This window comes from Parambassis ranga, chromosome 3, assembly GCF_900634625.1.
Source record: "Parambassis ranga chromosome 3, fParRan2.1, whole genome shotgun sequence".
NCBI lineage: Eukaryota > Metazoa > Chordata > Actinopteri > Ambassidae > Parambassis > Parambassis ranga.
Genome location: NC_041024.1, coordinates 259,390 through 276,945, shown reverse-complemented (window position 1 = coordinate 276,945; position 17,556 = coordinate 259,390). Strand labels below are relative to the sequence as shown.

The following is a 17,556-nucleotide window of genomic DNA, read 5'->3' as shown; positions in this document are numbered from 1 at the left end:
AAATAAAGCAAACCTACCTGTCGCTGTTGAAATGAACGCTGATATCACTCCGCTGGTACCAAGCGGAAGAAGAAAATAGGCCCATGGCTCGAACTGGCAATGAAGTGAAGTACACACACTAACACACACACAGACACACACGCACACACTCACTCACATACAGACACACACAAACATTCACACAGACACACACATACACACAGACACACACACACACACACTCTCACACAAATCCTCACTCACACACTCACGCACACACACACTCGCACACACACACACACACATACACATACTCACACACAAACTCTAAACTTTGAAACTGAAGCTTTGATGTTTTCAGTTCCAATCATTCTGGAACTTCCTTTAAATCAAATGTTTATCAGCAGGTGACAGCTGTGACAGGCCGAGCAGCTCTCCTGCTATGATATTAAAGACATGCCCCAGGGTCAAACATGCACTTCATCGGGGAGGGTCCCTAACAGCTGTGACTTCAGTGGGGTCATCACAGCAACATGGGGACTGCAGACATGAAGAACCTGGGCCACCTGGAGGTGTAATGACATCTCGTCTGGCCCATGGACTAAAACGTGTGAGTCTCAATGCGTGACACTGTTTATAGAAAACCTTCATGTTCTCTCTTGGTTTTTTCTGTAATATTTCGTTTGTACCTCATCATATGTATTATTGATATGATCCTCTTTGAGAGTGCTCAGTAAAGAAATATATTAAACAAAGGTGTGAGAGCAGACCAGACCTGGCTGAGGAGGAGGAAGGAGACTGATGCTGGTGTGATGCTGAGAAACAAAGGAACTCCTCTATCACATGAATACATTTACAAAGAGGCCCTGGTGCATCATGGGTGATGTAGGCAGGTAAGAGTGAAAGCAGGTAGTTTGAAAAAGTTGTTTATTGATCATTGCTGCAAAACAGCAATGATCCATCACCTCAGAGCAGGAAGACAGAGAGCAGAGGTCAAAGGTCACACTTTTCACATTAAAAGCCTCTGAAGTTCGTGCGGGCCTTTTCAATCAGCTGAACCATTAGAAACATCCAGCTCGGCGCCTGAGCCTTCATCTGTTCTCCTGATCAGTGCACCCCCCCATAAATGAAGGTCAGTCCAAATATGAAACAGAACAGCTGATGTGAAAAGGCCTGAACACTTCCTGATCAATACATCTGCTTATCTGTGAAGCCGGCAGCCAATCAGAAAAGTCCAACACAAACCCTTCATAAAAATACGTTTTTCTTTTTGCATAGCGAGTCACAAAGTGCTGAAAACAAACAAACAAACGAACGGTGGCTCAGTTTCAGTCAGACCGTCATTCACAAACTTAACTGCAGTTCAAGATGGCCGACATCAGGCTGTCACCAGAACATGAGTGACATTCTTCACTTCAGTGACGCCATGTCGGCCATCTTTGTTTACAGCGTGTGGATCTGACAGGAAACTGAGCTCAGTAACACTGCTGCAGGAGTCTGTAAACAAAACACACGCATTAACACTGACGCCACGTGCAGCTGATCGAAAAGTAACAAATAAAAAACTGCTGACAACTAAATTTAGGAGTGAGAAACAGACGGCGTTCTTTGGTCTCGTGTAGTGCCGTTCTGCTGTCATCGTTTTCATCTTAAAGTTCAGGAAATAAAAAATGAAACTGTCCAAATGTTCCAAATGTTTATAGTTCAAAAACAAACTTTTTCACACAATGTAAAAATTTAAATTTACTATGAATTACTTTGGCACTTTTCAAACTCCTACTTAGGGCTGCGATCAACCGAGAGCAACATCATGTTCGATATCTGTGGTTTTAAGATTCAGGATTTTAAATATTTTTTGTACTAAACTAAATATAAAACTGTAAAACGAGTTAATAAATGAGCTGATTAGCAGTTTCATTGACTAATAAAGCTGAGGAGCAGCTGCACATGAACACACAGTTCACTTCCTGTGAAGAGTTTCAAAGTAAAATACAAAAACAACATCACTCAGTAAAAAAAACATTTGTTCATTTTTTTTCATTTTTTCTGTTTGAAGCTTCCCAGGATCAAAGTTTTTATATTTTATATGATTGATAAATGATTTATAGTTTAATAAAACAATGAAATATAACATTTAAAACATCTGCATTAAATTATCAGCTGACAATCTGAAGGTTTCTGATTGGTCCTGATTCATCAGAGATGTAACGACCAATAAGAAACTTTCTGAGACCAGCAGAAGCAACGAACAATAAACCTGCTGTTTCCTGGTGACTGACGAGTCACGGTTCACCTGGTGACTGACGAGTCATGGTGGCCATGGTGATTTATGAGTCACGGTTCACCAGGTGATTGTTGAGTCAAGGTTCACCAGGTGATTGATGAGTCATGGTTGCCACGGTGGCCATGGTGATTAGGTTGTAGCTGACATGGTGATTGATGAGCCACGGTTGCCGTGGAGATTGAGTTGTAGCTGACCTGGTGATTGATGAGTCACGGTTGCCATGGTGATGGATGAGTCACGGTTCACCTGGTGATTGTTGAGTCACGGTTCACCTGGTGATTGATGAGTCAAGGTTCACCTGGTGATTGAAGAGTCATGGTTGCCGTGGTGGCCATGGTGATTAGGTTGTAGCTGACATGGTGATTGATGAGTCACGGTTGCCGTGGCGATTGAGTTGTAGCTGAACTGGTGATTGATGAGTCATGGTTGCCATGATGATGGATGAGTCACGGTTGCCGTGATTGATGAGTCACGGTTCACCTGGTGATTGATGAGTCACGGTTCACCTGGTTATTGATGAGTCACAGTTGCCATGGTGATTGAAGAGTCCAGTTCACCTGGTGATTGTTGAGTCATGGTTCACCTGGTGATTGATGAGTCACAGTTGTAACAGTCTAGAGAGTCACTGTGCTGCTCTGAGGCCTGGGTTGCTGTGTCCGTCCTCCATGTTTGATCCTTTGCAGGCTGTTGGAAAGTTTAGTTTTAGACCATGTGAAGAGAAACTTCCCACTGTGGTACAACCCAACCGTCCCCCAATCATCGTCATCACTTCACACTGCGGTTGAGGCACTGTGCTGTCCTCCTTCCTTTCCTCAGCACATTTAAACAGTAGTAGAAGAAGAAGGGGGGGGTCACCACGGTCTCCTTCATGCAGGTGGAGGAAGCTCCGCCTACAGAAGCGAACACCTGAACAGACTCTTCTTGGAGCGAGACTCTGTAATCTTGACCTGCCCGCCGCCCCCTGAAGGGTTGTTGTCACTCTGCAGGAAGAAGGTCAAAGGTCAGACACTCATCAACCAATCGATTGCTAATCACTAGTCTATACATGACAGATAAATCAGTGTACATGATGATGATGACCTCACCATCTTCCTGTTCAGCCTCGTCATGATGTCTCTGGCGAGAGTGAAGAAGGCCTGCAGAGTGAACACACACACACAGTCAACAAGGCGTCCGGTTCTGTGCGACGGCCATGATGAAGAGGAGGACTCACCTCCTCCACATTGATGCTGGACTTAGCACTGGTTTCCAGGAACTTGATCCCATAGTCAATGGCCAGCTGAACACATGAGACAGTATTAAAGACTGATCAATCCACTGAGCAGATCAATTCAGAGGAAACTGATCAATACAGCCATCAGACCTTCTCTCCTCTCTCCTTGGACACTTGTCTCTTGTCATTCATGTCACACTTGTTTCCCAGAACCATCCTCTCCACGTCTGAGGATGCATGCTGAACGAACACACACACACACACTGTGTAAAATGAAAAACTTCTTTGCATATCATACAGTCATGTGATGTCAGGGGGCGTGGCCTACCTCCTCAATGTTGCGTATCCAGTTTCTGATGTTGTCGAAGGACTTCTCGTTGGTGATGTCATAGACCAGCATGATGCCCTGTGGACAGGAAGTGAGAACATCAGGAAGCGGCTGACCCGCTGACAAAAACACTGATCGGGTCTGACTGATCAAAAGATCAAAGAGACGAGCCGTCCAGTCACAGATGGTTAGTGGCAGGGGGCGTGTCTCACCATGGCTCCTCTGTAATAGGCTGTGGTGATGGTTCTGAAGCGCTCCTGACCGGCCGTGTCCCTGCACAGCACCGTGAAACAGACACAGGTCAGAGGGTCATCCAAAAGAACCAGTGAGGACACACGGCTCAGCGGCACCACCGTGTGTTCAACAGGGTGAGGACATGATGACAGAACAATGCATCATGGGTACGTCTCACAAAGTGCATCTAAAGTATTATATAATATATCTATGATGACAAAACATGGCAGGACGAAGAATCATAGATCACACATGAGAAACAAGATGACAACAAACATAGTCATCATCAGGAGGTCCAGCTCTGTCCTGGGCCGCTCTCTGGACTCAGTGCAGGAGGTGGGGGACAGGAGGGTCCTGGCAAAACTGACCTCCATGCTGGACAATGAGTCCCACCCCCTGCAGGACCCTGTCAGCCCTGCAGAGCAGCTTCAGGGACAGACTGCTCCACCCTCGGTGTGTGGAGGAGAGGTACAGAAGGTCTTTCCTTCCTGCTGCTGTCAGACTGTAGAATAAACACTTCTGATAGGAGCAGTACTCACACACCACACTGTACAATAAACTATTTATTTAGTTTCTGATGCACTATGTACAGTTTATAAAGCACTGCTCCCTCCACTCACCTGTGAACAACTGTTAATGTAAACTGATTCTATTCTATATTTTATCATGTATGTATCTTTCCTAACTTATCCTTTGCTGTCTGTATCTGCTGTTGCAAAAATGCAATTTCCCCATTGTGGGACTAATAAAGGTTTTAATCTTAATCTTAATCTTAATAACAGATAAAGACGTGTCCTCAGCGTCCTCAGTGTAAATAACAGCAGCTGAGACCAGTATTGAGTCATGAAGTGTTCACATCAGTCGCTGTGAAACTCACCAGATCTGCAGTTTGATTTTCTTGCCGTCCAGCTCGATGGTCCGGATCTTAAAGTCAATCCCTGAAAGACAAACAGGACAGCTGATTGGCTCACAGCCTTCATGACAGCCAGCAGCTCCAGCAGCTTACAGTTCAGCCCCCTGGCCTGCAGGGGTCACACTGGAGCCATGTTCTAAGTCCTGCAGGGTCATGAGTGTGTGAGGTCTCACAGTCTCCTCCCAGCACCGTGCTATGACCAGCTCCGTCTGCACGCCACGGTTTAGTCATGTGAGTCTGTCCTGCGTCCTGGTGCCGAGTCTTCTGGGATCAAACGTATTAACGACCTTGTAAAGTGTTTGACTGAGTTCAGCTGCAGATGCTCTGAGCTCCACCCAGCTGGTGGGTGGGTGTGTAAATCAAACTCTGCTGTCTGAGGTGCGCTTGTTTAGGCGCTCTGTGAGCTCCATCTGTCAGCTGACTGGGTGTGTGTGGTTACAGAGGAAGTCAGAGATATTTTTAATGTTCCTTCCTGCCACTGAGCAACAAATCTGTTTCTGAGAAGCTGCCGGTGTGAGTTCTGTGTTTCCTGCCGCGCTTCCTGCTCACAGCTCAATGGGATGACGCCTCCGATCTGCGGCTCGACTCAGGAAGTCTGAAGGTTCTGACCCACAACTCCGTCCTCACAGCAACGCCCTCTGTGAACAAGCTCAAACTGTGCCTCAACATTCAGAGCTCTGCCCAAAAACTCAGACTGAGAAAAGAATGAAAGCGTCACGACTGGACCTTCAGCTCATCCTCTGTTTCAGGAAGTGAAACTCTCTCAGAGGTCAGTGACCCCCCCCCAGCTTCCCCTGTCAGCACCTACACACCGACAACAGCAACACAGAGACTGTAACCATGGCGACAGGGAGAGCCTTTTAGATTCTGTGGTTCCATCACTGATGACATCATACCTCTGCAGTCATTGGACGAGAGGACAGTCAGTCAATAGTACAAAGTACTCAGTCAGTCTAATCTGTCTACAGATCGACAAGCCTGCAGCTGCTCAATGTGACATTTAGACTGAGGTTAAAACAGGAAGACCAAAACACACACACACACAGACACACACACAGACACACACAGAGACACACACGAACACACAAACACACACAGGGACACACAGACACACACACAGACACACAGGCACACACACACACACAGACAGACACACACACACACACACACACACACACACACACACACAGACAGACACACACACACACACACACACACACACACACACAGGGACACACAGACACACACACAGACACACAGGCACACACACACACAGGCACACACACACACACAGACAGACAGACACACACACACACACACACACACACACACACAGACAGACACACACACGGCCTCATGTCTGAGCCCTGAAACTGAAACCAACTGATGCTGGACTAATTACTGAGCATGTGAGAGTTTGTCAGTTCCCACTGTGTGTGCCTGTGTGTGTGTGTGTCTGTCTGTGTGTGTGTGTGTGCCTGTGTGTGTGTGTGCCTGTGTGTGTCTGTGTGTGTGTCGTCAGTTTGCCGATACACTCTTTATTCATTTCACATTCTCACATGTTCACATAAAGCCTCCAAAGAACCTGCTTTGACCTGGACCTGGACCTGACCTCTGAAACCAGGTCAGACGTCTAACAGGTCCTCACACGGTCTGAATCTCAGCCGGGTCTCACACACACAGGTCAGCTGACTCTCACACGATATCCACAGTGCGTCCTCTGTCCGAGCATGCAGCAGAGGATTGTGGGAGCTCATGTATCATTCATGCAGCTGCGTGGGTGCATACAGCAGACACTGGTTAGTTCACGGAGCCTGATGCAGGTCAATAGTGCCGATCGATCGTCAAAGTGACACGTCTGTCCACAGTTCTCAGATCTGGGAGCTGTGATCTGCCGCCGCAGATATTTCTGATCAACACTGTTAGGTACATCAGGAAAGAAAGAAGAAGTGAAGAAAACCCGCATTGTTTACCTGTCACCTAGCAACCAACAATCAATCAGTCCTTCCTGTCCCTAAACAGAATCATGCAGGCTCAGCTGATGCTTTGGTCACATGACTTTACACCAATGAACCGAGAGTAAACTAATTAATCAACAGTAATCAATAACTGATAACTGGTCTAGGTTATCTGTTGTGTTGTCTCTCAGTGCTTTAAACACACACAGTTGATCTCAACATGATGCTACCCTGCAGACACACAAACACACACACACACACAGAGAGAGAGAAGACAGTTCCCACTTCCTGTTTCCACCAGGAAGACAGAAGAGTGACACACTCCGCTCTGCTTGCTGACGCACCAGAAGCATGCGTGCATGCGCACACACACACACACACACACAGACACACACACACAGACACACACACACAGACACACACACAGATGTAATGTCTCCGTGAGGACCTTGAAAAGACTTTGTGAGGACAGTCTTCTTGTCCTGTGTGAGACAGAGGTCTGCTGTCAGGGTCCAGGTCCTCACAGAGATACAGGAAGTCACTGTTTACAGCATCGCTTCAATAAAGCTCGCTTTAAACCGTGTCAAGGTGTCGGCCATGTTGGCGAGACGACTCAGGCCTTCACACTGAACACACATCACGTGCAGTTATCGATACAAAGCAGTGGTTTGACTGCACAAAGGGGCGGAGCTTGGCCTGTGTGTTAGTGTCTTTGAGCCTGTTTTGATCATGTTGATTGACAGGTGCTGTCTGAGGTCACCTGACCTGTGCCCTCAGCCTGTGGACATGTCACAGACCTTCACTGATAATCAATCAGCTGCTGATCACTTTTTATAACTTATGACTGATCGGCAGGGTCAAAGGTCACCGCCCCCCCCACCCCGACCCACCCCGCCTCCCCATGAACGTTCCCCCCTGTAGCCTGAGCCCAGCGGCTAGCTGTAGCTCCGGGCGGTACCGGGCGGAGCGGACTCACCGATGGTGGAGATGAAGGTGGTGTTGAAGGCGTCCTCGCTGAACCGGAACAGCAGGCAGGTCTTCCCCACGCCGCTGTCTCCGATGAGCAGCAGCTTGAACAGGTAGTCGTACGTCTTCGCCATGTTCCGCCGTCTGCTGCCGCGCTGCTAGCGGGACCTCCGGCCTGCGCTGCCTCACTGGGAGCGCTGGTTCCGGACTGGATTCTACTGAGGCGGCAGCGACGAGAAGCCGGAAACAGCCCCAATTCAAGGTACCCACAATACAACGCGCCCACATCCGGCACGATCCTTTCACAATAAAACCGCAGCTCCTCGTCTTTAATACATCCTCCAGACTTGACTGGTGTCAATATAACAAATACACAAAGCACACTGAAGCACATCTTCTGAAGATGAACTCTTTCTCTCATCGTTCACATATTGCAGGTTTACTTTCCTCACACAGAGTGAAGAGCGCCCCCTGTTGCTGTGCAGACAGAGGTCACGGTGTCAGCTTGTGTTTTGAAAGGCAGCCATCACTGTTTCCGGTCTGTGTGCAGCAGCTTCATAGAGAAGGGGCGTGGTCATGTGACGTCACAGCAGGACTGGTGGAATGTACAGGGTTAATTTTGAAGTTAAAACGATGCTTAACGCAGAGCGCAGGGCCTGGTTAGCTTAGCAGCTGTATGTCACTGACCTGCTGTTGGACCCTGTGTTCTTCAAGTATTAACATTTATTCACTCCTCCACAGACGCAGCTAATGAACTCCGCTCCATGAAATGACAAATAAACTACGTGTGTGTGTGTGTGCGCGCGCGTCTCTTCTTCTTCTGTGGTGTCTGTGCTCCAACAGCTCATGTTCCCGTACACCGCAGCTTCTCATGCACGGAACACAGAGAGGACTCACACAGATCAGCATGTAGAGTTTAATCCTGTTCACCGGAAGCTGTTGGCCTGTTTTACAAAAATAAAGTCGAGGCATCTCCCTTTATAGAATTTCCCATATTTCTGGATCACAAAGCAACAACAGGAAGTAGAAACAATAAATAAGACAGCTGCACCAAACTACTGTTAAAAAGAGTAACTATGCAAAGAGAGCGCCGACATCCTGATGCGACAGAAGCGCTCCTCATTCTTGGTCAGGTGAGAGTTGTGCGTATGTTTGCTGAGAATGTTAAGAACACACAGGAAGCTGCCGCAGAGGCCCCGCCCCTCTTTAACTAGACATCTTGGATCTCCCCTGCAGCTCCAGAGAAAGCCACCGGTCAGCGGGGGAAAGGCTCTTACAGCGCCCCCTTCCTGCAGCTTCAGTCCAGATCCTGAATGCGACGGCAGATCTCTGCGGTGAACTCCGAACACTTGGAGTTTCCTCCCAGATCCTTCGTCAGCACCTGAAACAACAAGGTGTGACAGCTTAGACGACAACAAACAGCCCATAAACAACAATCAGACATGTCAAACACACCACATCAACCACCGCAACATAAACACTTGTGTGTCTGTGTGTGTCTCAGTCACCTTCTTGTCCTTGATGGTGTCAAAACAGGCCGTCTGGATCTTGTTGCCACAGTCATGGAGACCCATGTGACGCAGCATCATGACGGCGCTGAGCAGCAGGGCCGTGGGGTTCGCAAAGTCCAAGCCGGCGATGTCAGGGGCGGTGCCGTGCACCTGCAACACAGACACACTCAGACGTCAGACACAACACACGCACGCTGCGCTCAACTGCACAAAACACAGCTGGACGCTGGCAGCGTCTGCCGGCTGATCAAAGCGCACACACACACACAGACACACACACACAGACAGACCACGCCCGGCACACACACAGACAGACCACGCCCGGCACACACACACACACCACGTCTAGCACAAAAGGTTCTGACCGACTCAAATATGGCCACTCCATTTGCTCCGATGTTCCCGCTGGGTGTGACGCCGAGTCCTCCGATGAGCCCAGCACAAAGGTCACTGAAACACATGACCTGAGATCAGCCTCTGATTGGCAGGTGTGAGCTCAGAGACGGCAGAAAACACACTGACCTCAGGATGTCTCCATACAGGTTGGGCATGACCAGAACATCAAACTGGGTGGGATCCTGGACCATCTGAAACCATGACAACCGACATCAAGACATGAAGCTGACCCGAGAACAGACGGACAGAGCTCTGACAGCGACTCACATTGAGGCACACGGTGTCCAGGTACATCTCGGTGAACTTGATGTCTTTGTAGTTCTCGGCCACCTCACGACATTTCCTCAGGAACAGGCCGTCTGACATTCGCCTGTAAACACACGCAGCGTTTAAACACCTGCATCAGTCCCATGCTGTTGTTAACATCCAGCTTGTCCTGCTCATCAACAGATCAGGGAGCTTATGTCACTCAAAAAGTACCATGTAAGCTTCTGTAAACATCGTTTCAGTAAAAGGTTTTTATGATTTTATCTCAGTACATTTATATTTTATATTTTAATTCAAGTATTTCTCATGAGCTGAACACTTTGGACAGAAGGAGAAGAACAGATCCGCCGGTCCCTCACATGATGTTGGCCTTGTGGATGGCCGTCACGCTGTTTCTTTGGTTGTTTCTGGCATATTCGAAGGCATACTCTGCGATGCGTCTGCTGGCCTCCTCTGTGATCAGTTTGATGCTCTGCACGACGCCGTCGACAATCTGCGACAAAGACCAGAGCGTCAGCACAGAGAAGGTTGACGGGAACCGCGGAGACACAGGGATGATCATGTCAGGGACGGCGGCTGAGGAGACTGAAGGGGAGCACAGAGGGACGGACACACGGCGGGGACACATGCACTGTTATCTGAGTAAAGAAACCTGAGTTTCCTCTGTTTCAGTCTTTATGCTAAGCTAGGCTAACCTGGACTATCTGAGCTGACGGTGTGAACACCGATGGATCCACGTCAGGAATGAGCAGGACTGAGCGGGTTCAAGAAGCTGCTGTGCTTCTGTTGTATTCACAAAATGTGCTCCTCCTCTGCTCTGACAGGGTTTAAAGGGCCAGTCTGTGTTTTTTCCTGTTGTGAGGTCACAGTCTGGGTCAGTACACAGAGGGTTAACAGTGTGTATGGGGCATTTCTTTTGTGAATACGACCACGGAGCTGCTTCCTCCTTCTTACCAGGAGACGAACAGGAACGTCCTGATGCAGCAGCTAGCTGACCTGCAGGACACAGGTGAGGAGGTGGAGTCATCACAGGTAACCACACCTGCTGAGAGCTTCCAGCATCACTCCACCTCCAACCTCTACAATCTGACCCCTGAAGGTGTTGATGAAAACACAGCTGCCCACTCACCACGTGCTCGATGCCACTGTACTCGCCCTCCGTGTTCTCGCGAATGGTGACCAGGTCCACATCTGTGTATGGAGTCTTGTAGCCCTCAATGGAGACACAGGGCCGCACGTTGGCGTACAGGTCAAAGGTCTTCCTCAGCAGAAGATTCATGGAGGGGTGGCCGGCAGCGATGGGCGTCTTCAGAGGGCCTGCAGGAAGAAGAACATATTTCATGAGGAGCCGAGAGTGACGAGGCCCAGGCTGATGGACACCTGCTGACCTTTCAGGCCGATCTTGCTGCGGTCCATGGACTCTTTGGCATCAGGAGGGATCATCCACCTGCCGCCAGGTCCTTTAATGGCCATGACGTTCCTCTCCTCCCATCTGATGGGAGCCTGCAGGGACAAACTCGGGGTTTAATTAGAAAAACTGCTCTAAAGAGGCCTGAGGTCTGCGCCGTCACTCACCTTGGCCGCCTCGAAGATCTTCATGACAGCAGTGGAGATCTCCGGACCGATTCCATCGCCGGGGATCAGAGTGACCGTCTGCATCTGAGGGGACCGGGGGGGACGGGTGTTATTAGCAACAGAGCACTGATCATACTGAAAGACGGACTCCTGCTGTGAAGCTGATAAAAAACTCTTTAGAAGGTCGGCAAGACGTGTCAAAGCAGCGAGTGATGAAAGTGCTGTGACCTCTGTCCTCATGGTGCAGGCACCCGAGGGAGGCGCAGGCACCCGCACCCGAGGGAGGCGCAGGCACCCGCACCCGAGGGAGGCGCAGGCCTTTGCAGTAAACATGTGTTGTTGCTAAGCAGCAGCGGTCTTACAGGAAGTGGCGGTTGGAGTTGACAGAACTACTCACCCCTCTGGAAAAGGAAGACAGAGCGGGTCTCCTGATGGCCCCCCCCACCACCTGGGTCAGCTGGAGAAGACAAGGTGAAGGTCAACACAAACACACAAACACACAAACTCACAAACTCACTCCATGTTAATGTGGTAAAAACATGCGTGACGTATTAATAATAAACTAGCGCGTTAACGCGGATTAATGGGATTACGAAGTTTAACGCATTAACCCGTCCGCAGTCACAATGACTCCCTGGCTGGTTGTGTAGGGGTGCGAGAGGTTCCGGGTTCGAATCCCGGTCCAGCCCTTTTCTTTGTGAATAACTCTTCTAGCCTGGTACCGCATGACCCGCAGCCTGTCCGAGCAGCGCTACCATCGCGCATGCGGAAAGGGCGGTTGACCCGTGTGAAGCAGTGTGGAAGGGTTGACCTCCGACACACACACACACACACACACACACACACACACACACACACACACACACACACACACACACACACACACATTACGCAAAATGAAACGTGATTCATATAGGTCGAAAAGTGATTGATTGATTGATTGATTGATCGTCCGACAGCTCTAATTATTATCATTACTTTCATCGGTCAGAAATATGAGCAGTTCACACACTCTGGACCTGAGCCCTCCTCCTCCGTGGTACCAGGACCAGCCCGGGACTGACACTATAATTCTACAGGTAAACAGAAGAACACCAGGAGACCATCAGGAGAACATCAGGAGAACATCAGGAGAACAGAGCCTTGAATCAGTGCGTGTGAGACACGAGCGGTCCGTCCGAATCGCAGCAGATCAACACAAGTTACGGGGTTCCACTGCCTGGTCCTAACAGGAGGCTGCGGAGCAGTACTGAACCACCAGCCCGTCAAATGTGCGAAGGTCCTGATCCAACAGGCTCCAGCAGCACCGGGTGCTCTGACGGGGCGCGGCCGGGAGGTGAACGTGTTATCACGGTACCCCACCTTTAGCTCCGTTAGCTCTGCTAGCTTCAACAGCTGACATCACGCTGAAGGACGTAGGGTTCTAGCTAACCGGCTAACCGGCTAAAGGCGCCGTAACAGCGCGTTTAGGAACAGACGGAACCGACACACACACTTTAACCCTCACAGGCACACGCGACGGAACACGGGAATACAGCGTCAGAGGGTTAATCCGTGTTTAAAGCACGAATGCAGCCGTGTCTTCTCACCATTGACCTCCACGCGCTGCCTGCCATACTGCCGAGGAAGAACTTCACTGACCAAGATCCTCTGCGGGAGCGAGCTCTCACTCTGCGCTGCTGATCAGCGGGCTGACAGAGATCCTCCCACAGCGAGAGGACTCACTCCCCCTGAGGAACCCGACCCTTCGCGTCCGTGCTGCCTTCAGGAGCCGTCAGACTTCTTAGCCCTGTCACAGCATGAACAAGCTAACGACGTTTCTCCTCAGACCCGGGGTATAAATTAAACACAGATTATTTTTGTGTTCCTGTGTGAAACGGGATTAAATAATCCCTTAGGAGGCGGAGGCGGAGCGCGGGTTGACTTCATGTTGTGGTTTTTATTTTAGATGTCAGGACATATGTTCCATTTTTCCGAGCAGGACCTGAATGCCCCACCGGCCCCCACCCTCCTCCTCCTCTCCAGAGCCGTCACATCTGTTTCCCTTTGCGCTGCCAGCAGCAGATCCAGACCCGGACCCGGAGCGGAATGTCCCGGCAGTGTGGGCGCTGCTGCTGGCCGTAGACCGAGCTCTCCCCGTGTGATGCGGCAGAGTGATGGGAGGATCCGCCGGCCAGGATGGGCAACAAGCAGACCACGTTCACCGACGAACAGCTGGAGGCGTATCAGGTGACTGAGCGGGGAGCGGGGTTATGGATGTCCTTCAGAGACGAGTCATGGTCACACAGGAGCTCAGTAGAACACAGAACAGAATAGAACGGGACAGACCAGACCAGAGCAGGTCTGCTCTGATTGGCTGAGCTCCAGCCTCCCTCTGCATCCTGCTGATGCTGCTGACCGGGGGGCTGAAAGCAGATCCTCCCTGAGGACCAGCTGACTCATCTTTGTTTGTTTGTTTGTTTGTTTGTTTACAGGACTGCACCTTCTTTACCCGGAAGGAAATCCTGCGGTGAGTTATCGTCTTCATCAATCCACCTTCATCGGTGAGGCAGACGAGGAGCTGCAGCTGACTGCAGTCGTTTTGAACCAATCACAGATCATCCAGGAAGTCACACACAAAAAACTTCCTGTTTACTGACAAACAAAATGTTTACCAACATAAGCAGAAGTTGTGAAGCTTAACATAATCCAAAGGATTTTTAATTTGCAAAATATTTCTCGAGTACTGAGGCCAACGAGACACTAACACTTCCTGTTTACTGATGTAAACAAACCCCGCCCTCTGCCGCAGGTTACACAGCCGATATCGTGAGCTGGCTCCACATCTGGTGCCTCTGGACTACACCAACAACCCTGACATCAGAGTGCCGCTGACCCTCATCGTCACCATGCCTGAGCTGAAGGTCTGTCAGGGGCCCTCAGAGGGACGTCACTGCTGGAGGTTAGACTGCAGACTGACGGTGTGTTTGTGCTGGCAGGAGAACCCTTTCAGAGACAGAATTGTGGAGACGTTCTCCGAGGACGGACAGGGGAACCTCACCTTCAATGACTTTGTCGACATGTTTTCTGCTCTTTGTGAAACGTCGCCCCGAGAGCTCAAGACCATCTACGCCTTCAAGATATACGGTAAGCACCACACACACCTGAGCGCTCCTCAGCCTGATGTCAGCTGCCACACATCAGGAGGACTTTCAGAACATTTAGTTCTGTCAGAACACGTCCAGTAGCTGTTAAGATGTGACGCATGTTAATGAATGAGGTCTGTGACTCCTGCGGTTCTGGTCCAGACTATAACAGGGACAACTTCATCTGTAAGGAGGACCTGGAGAAGACCCTCAACAAGCTGACCAAAGGCGAGCTGACGCCGGAGGAGGTCGCGCTGGTGTGCGATAAGGCCATCGAGGAGGCTGACCTGGACGCAGACAACAAGCTCTCCTTTGCTGACTTTGAGAACATGATCTCGAAGGCTCCAGACTTCCTGAGGTAAAGGGAAGCTAATGCTAATGCTCATGCCCTGTCTTCACAGGGCCTGCCCCCATGACTCTTTGTAGCTTTGTAGGGTTTCATCACTTATGCTCAGCTAAACTCTACATTGTTTTATGTATAAGCATGTGATGGAGCACCTTAGCTGGTCGACTCATGCACCACCTGCTCACTGTGAGCTGCATGTAGCTGAGGTTGGATCATACTGCTAGCTGACGACCTCGGGGAGGAATTAGTTCGCTCACACTGTGCTCTACAACGTCAGCTAGCAAGCTAGCTAAAGTCAGCTGGATTACAGCTGAAGCAGACAGCGTGTTTGGAACTGTTGACATGTTTGTTTGTTTGTTCTGTCCTTCAGTAACTTCCACGTACGAATATGAGAGTCCCTCAGAGGACAGACGTCCCACTCAGTGCCTGTCCTTTCTACCACCGACGGAGAGTCTTCTACCTGACACGCCTGAAGTCTGGACGCTTTCAGAGCAGGAAGGAGTCTGACCCAGAGACTGACTGTGCTCTGAAGACGGCGTCCGCTGCAGGGGACATGGACCTCCTGACTTCAGTGCTTTGCAGGAGCGTCTTGTTCTGGTCAAAGCACACCTTAAAGGGCAGTGAAGAGCTATGCAATCCATGCAGTGCATGCTGTAACCTGCTTGTAGGTGGATTTGTGGTTCAGTGAAGCGTTCTGGTGCATAATGACAATCACAGCTAACTGTAGCTCAGTTGATGGAAGGGCTCCCTGTTCGTCTCACCTGTACATAAGCTAACAACATGTTTTCTGCTAGAATCCAATAAAAAGTTGTTCTGTTGCTCATGAAGCTTCTTGTGAGACAAACCGATCCTCTCAGCCCAGCCTGTCTGGGGTCAATAAAGAGGCAGCTAGCTTTGCAAAGAATGATAACAAGGCGGCTGTGACAGGAAGAGGAGGAAACAGAGGCCACAGCTCCACCTGTCTGACTGATGCTCTGCCTGGAGAGAAGCTCCACCCACGTGACAGAATCGCCTCGTCGCTCTGCTTCAGCTGTGTGAGGGGCCACAGTCCACCCAAACCTCTCAAGTCGTGCAAACCTGATCATTTCCAGACTAATAAACCTGTGTGTGTGTGTGGATGAGCTGCGGTCCAGTTCAGGCTGCAGCTCATTCGTCCTGATTACCCTGACCAGCCAGCTGTGGAGACTACACCATGTTCCTGCAGCCACAGCACACAGTGGTGACACGGGCGGAGAGCTGCAGCAGGACATGCACTGCTGGCTGTTTGTACAGTTGTATGAAGAAGCAGCTTTCACAGGTTAGAGCCGTCCAGATATTAAATTAAAATAACATTCATCCAAGGACTCAGTGTGAAGATCAGCTGTTCAAACTCTGCAGGGTTCCGGCAGCACTGTTGATATGGATCTCTCTCTCTCTGCCTCCAGTCCTGCTTGCTGACCTGCAGTCCGGCCTCTGATCAAAGCTTAGTGCCTGCTCCAGTCTCTGTTCCTCTTTGTTTTAATCACTATTTATTAACTGATGATATTCGCATCCACTATAACACAAACACAATAGTGTCAACTTGACAACATCAACACCTGTCCTGTCTGACTGCACAATGAGCTGTATGAAAAAAAGGAATTCAAATAATCAGAATATAACAGATCATTGATGTGTGTTTGTCTTTAAATAAATAATCATTAAGGATTAGTGACGTAGGTTGTTCTGAAGTGCGTGTGGACAGCAGTGTTACACTGACACCTGGTGGTGAGTGGTGGGACTGGTAAACTCTCCGCTTCATTCCACAGACCCAGTGTTATCACATGTGTGTCTGCACCATGGCTGCTCATCTGTGACCTCACAGACCGTCACATGACTTTCTGGAGTGATCTATGTGGATGGTCCCTTTAAAGAGATCCTTCATGTGTGTTATTGGACTACTTTAAATTATAATAATAATAAGAAGAAAGTAAAGTGACGTACTTCAGTGTATTTGAGGACTCATGTTTATGCATACATATGTGTCCGTTTTTTAACTTTATCATAAGTTTTTATTACGTTTAAATGCATTTCCGGATGTGACGTCAGAGAATGAGTCCGTGGCGACGTTTTTTTTTTGTTTGTTTCTTTTTAACTAAACAGTTTAATTTGGTGTTTATAGGAGCAAAGCCAGGTGGCCGTGTTGTTGTAAACATCAATGAATGAATAAAGGGGGACGGAGGTTCCATGGTGTAATGGTTAGCACTCTGGACTCTGAATCCAGCGATCCGAGTTCAAACTCGGTGGAACCTTCTTTCTTCTTGATGACGGCAGCAGCATCCTGTTTTCAGGCTGTTGGACTGACTGATCAGAAGTATTGATCATGTCTGCAGCCATGACCCACAGAATCAACACCAGGAGGGATCACACACTGAAGCCTGAGAGACCCCCACACTCCGGCCCCTCACCCCTCCTGCCTGTGCTCCTCCTCCTCCTTCTGCTC

At 49.4% G+C, this 17,556-nt stretch overlaps 3 protein-coding genes across 8 annotated transcripts; 1 reads left to right on the top strand and 2 right to left on the bottom strand.

Annotated features, from left to right (window-relative positions):
* Window positions 1-889: 889 nt before the first annotated feature.
* LOC114433502 (ras-related protein Rab-8B) lies at window positions 890-8,140 on the bottom strand. Of its 2 annotated transcripts, XR_003670364.1 has the most exons (9): window positions 7,886-8,140; window positions 4,916-4,976; window positions 4,017-4,077; window positions 3,805-3,882; window positions 3,627-3,716; window positions 3,477-3,542; window positions 3,349-3,399; window positions 2,744-3,243; window positions 890-2,561 (listed from the first exon to the last, which is right to left on the bottom strand). XR_003670364.1 is itself a non-coding variant. In XM_028402113.1 (8 exons), the coding sequence occupies exons 1-8, from the start codon at window positions 8,007-8,009 to the stop codon at window positions 3,154-3,156; spliced, it is 621 nt and encodes a 206-aa protein (XP_028257914.1). In that variant the 5' UTR covers window positions 8,010-8,140; the 3' UTR covers window positions 890-3,153. The 2 variants fall into 2 exon arrangements, 1 of the variants encoding a protein (XP_028257914.1); XM_028402113.1 differs by having other exon boundaries at window positions 890-3,243.
* Window positions 8,141-8,775: 635 nt separating this feature from the next.
* On the bottom strand, window positions 8,776-13,355 carry LOC114433500 (isocitrate dehydrogenase [NAD] subunit alpha, mitochondrial-like). The gene is made up of 11 exons (XM_028402106.1): window positions 13,214-13,355; window positions 12,022-12,081; window positions 11,625-11,708; window positions 11,438-11,552; window positions 11,179-11,366; window positions 10,409-10,542; window positions 10,050-10,152; window positions 9,909-9,973; window positions 9,752-9,836; window positions 9,384-9,536; window positions 8,776-9,256 (listed from the first exon to the last, which is right to left on the bottom strand). The coding sequence occupies exons 1-11, from the start codon at window positions 13,238-13,240 to the stop codon at window positions 9,173-9,175; spliced, it is 1,098 nt and encodes a 365-aa protein (XP_028257907.1). The 5' UTR covers window positions 13,241-13,355; the 3' UTR covers window positions 8,776-9,172.
* Window positions 12,472-15,866, top strand: LOC114433501 (calcium and integrin-binding family member 2-like). Of its 5 annotated transcripts, XM_028402112.1 has the most exons (7): window positions 13,355-13,459; window positions 13,573-13,853; window positions 14,099-14,133; window positions 14,416-14,527; window positions 14,603-14,750; window positions 14,912-15,107; window positions 15,466-15,866. In XM_028402112.1, exons 2-7 carry the CDS (start codon window positions 13,803-13,805, stop codon window positions 15,485-15,487), a joined length of 564 nt encoding a protein of 187 aa, XP_028257913.1. In that variant the 5' UTR covers window positions 13,355-13,459; window positions 13,573-13,802; the 3' UTR covers window positions 15,488-15,866. The 5 variants fall into 5 exon arrangements, with proteins under 5 accessions (XP_028257911.1, XP_028257912.1, XP_028257909.1 ...); XM_028402110.1 differs by lacking the exon at window positions 13,355-13,459 and adding an exon at window positions 12,472-12,703 and having other exon boundaries at window positions 13,606-13,853; window positions 14,416-14,750; XM_028402111.1 differs by lacking the exon at window positions 13,355-13,459 and adding an exon at window positions 12,689-12,703 and having other exon boundaries at window positions 13,683-13,853; window positions 14,416-14,750.
* Window positions 15,867-17,556: the final 1,690 nt, after the last annotated feature.

Bases quoted from the DNA above. Each gene is read 5' to 3' on its own strand.
- LOC114433502 (XM_028402113.1), bottom strand. From the start codon at position 8,009: ATGGCGAAGACGTACGACTACCTGTTCAAGCTGCTGCTCATCGGAGAC. The intron at 4,977-7,885 runs GTGAGTCCGCTC...TTTGTCTTTCAG, and splicing joins CACCTTCATCTCCACCATCG to GGATTGACTTTAAGATCCGG. The intron at 4,078-4,915 runs GTGAGTTTCACA...GGTGCTGTGCAG, and splicing joins AAAATCAAACTGCAGATCTG to GGACACGGCCGGTCAGGAGC.
- LOC114433500 (XM_028402106.1), bottom strand. From the start codon at position 13,240: ATGGCAGGCAGCGCGTGGAGGTCAATG. The intron at 11,709-12,021 runs GTGAGTAGTTCT...CGGTCCCCTCAG, and splicing joins TGTCTTCCTTTTCCAGAGGG to ATGCAGACGGTCACTCTGAT. The intron at 10,153-10,408 runs GTGAGGGACCGG...GTGTGTTTACAG, and splicing joins ATCCACAAGGCCAACATCAT to GCGAATGTCAGACGGCCTGT.
- LOC114433501 (XM_028402110.1), top strand. From the start codon at position 13,803: ATGGGCAACAAGCAGACCACGTTCACCGACGAACAGCTGGAGGCGTAT. The intron at 13,854-14,098 runs GTGACTGAGCGG...GTTTGTTTACAG, and splicing joins AACAGCTGGAGGCGTATCAG to GACTGCACCTTCTTTACCCG. The intron at 14,751-14,911 runs GTAAGCACCACA...GTTCTGGTCCAG, and splicing joins CTACGCCTTCAAGATATACG to ACTATAACAGGGACAACTTC.